The sequence below is a fragment of the Myotis davidii genome, unplaced genomic scaffold (genome assembly GCF_000327345.1).
Source record: "Myotis davidii unplaced genomic scaffold, ASM32734v1 scaffold609, whole genome shotgun sequence".
In the NCBI taxonomy this organism is placed as follows: domain Eukaryota; kingdom Metazoa; phylum Chordata; class Mammalia; order Chiroptera; family Vespertilionidae; genus Myotis; species Myotis davidii.
The window spans coordinates 1,671,621-1,672,356 of record NW_006300164.1 but is presented as its reverse complement, the minus strand read 5'-3'; the positions used below and the strand labels follow the sequence as shown (position 1 = coordinate 1,672,356).

At 70.2% G+C, this 736-nt stretch overlaps 1 protein-coding gene across 1 annotated transcript in view; it reads left to right on the top strand.

Annotated features, from left to right (window-relative positions):
• The window catches only part of NOTCH1 (notch 1), a 76,614-nt gene that overhangs the window by 5,894 nt on the left and 69,984 nt on the right, over window positions 1-736 (top strand). The window contains exon 4 of the mRNA XM_015572360.1: window positions 512-613. Coding sequence (XP_015427846.1) covers window positions 512-613 — 102 coding nt within the window. The remainder of the gene's footprint in view (window positions 1-511; window positions 614-736) is intronic.

The window sequence follows — 736 nt, the reverse complement described above, 5'->3', positions numbered from 1 at the left end:
GCTCAGTGCTGGCCCGTGTGGCCGCCTCCCCAGCGGGCACGGAGCCCCCTGAGCGGGGCCGGTGTGTCCCTGGGTGTCAGCTCGGCCGGGCTTGCCCGCTCCCTGTGTGCTCGGGCTCCCTGCCAGCGCGAGGGCAGGAGGCAGCTGGGAGCCGGGATCCGGCCCCTTATGCTCGGACATAGATGGGGCCCTCTCCACACTGCGCTCGGGCTCTGGGGGCTCCCTGTCTCCTGCAGGCACCAGAGCGGCCTGGGGACCCTGGATGTGGTCCCTCTGGGCAGGCAGATGGGGGGATGTGAGCATCGGGCCCCTGCTCGTCCCCCAGGGTGGGGGATGTCCCCTCATCACCTGTGAGGCCCGTGGAATTCTGGGAGCAGAAACCCCTCCCGATGTCTCACCCCCGAGTGGTCCTTTCTTGCTGCGGGTCCCCCTCCCGGACCCCTGCTGCCCCTGGGACAGAAGCATTCTGGGAAATGTGGCCCCTACCCTCCTCCATGCCCCCCATGCTCAGGGGCCGGGACCAGGTTACCGTGACTTCCCAGGGGACGAGGTGAAGCGTTGCCCTCGCCCCGAGAAGAAGCGGCTGCTTGGCGTGGGTGCTGCCATCGGGTGGGTGAGGGCACCCCAGGGTGCGCAGCCATCACACCGCTCCTGCTGGGCCGCCCGTCCGGAGCCTGGGCTGAGGGGAGCCTCCCCCTGAGCAGCAGAGGCAGCCCCTGGGGCTCGGCGTTTCCTG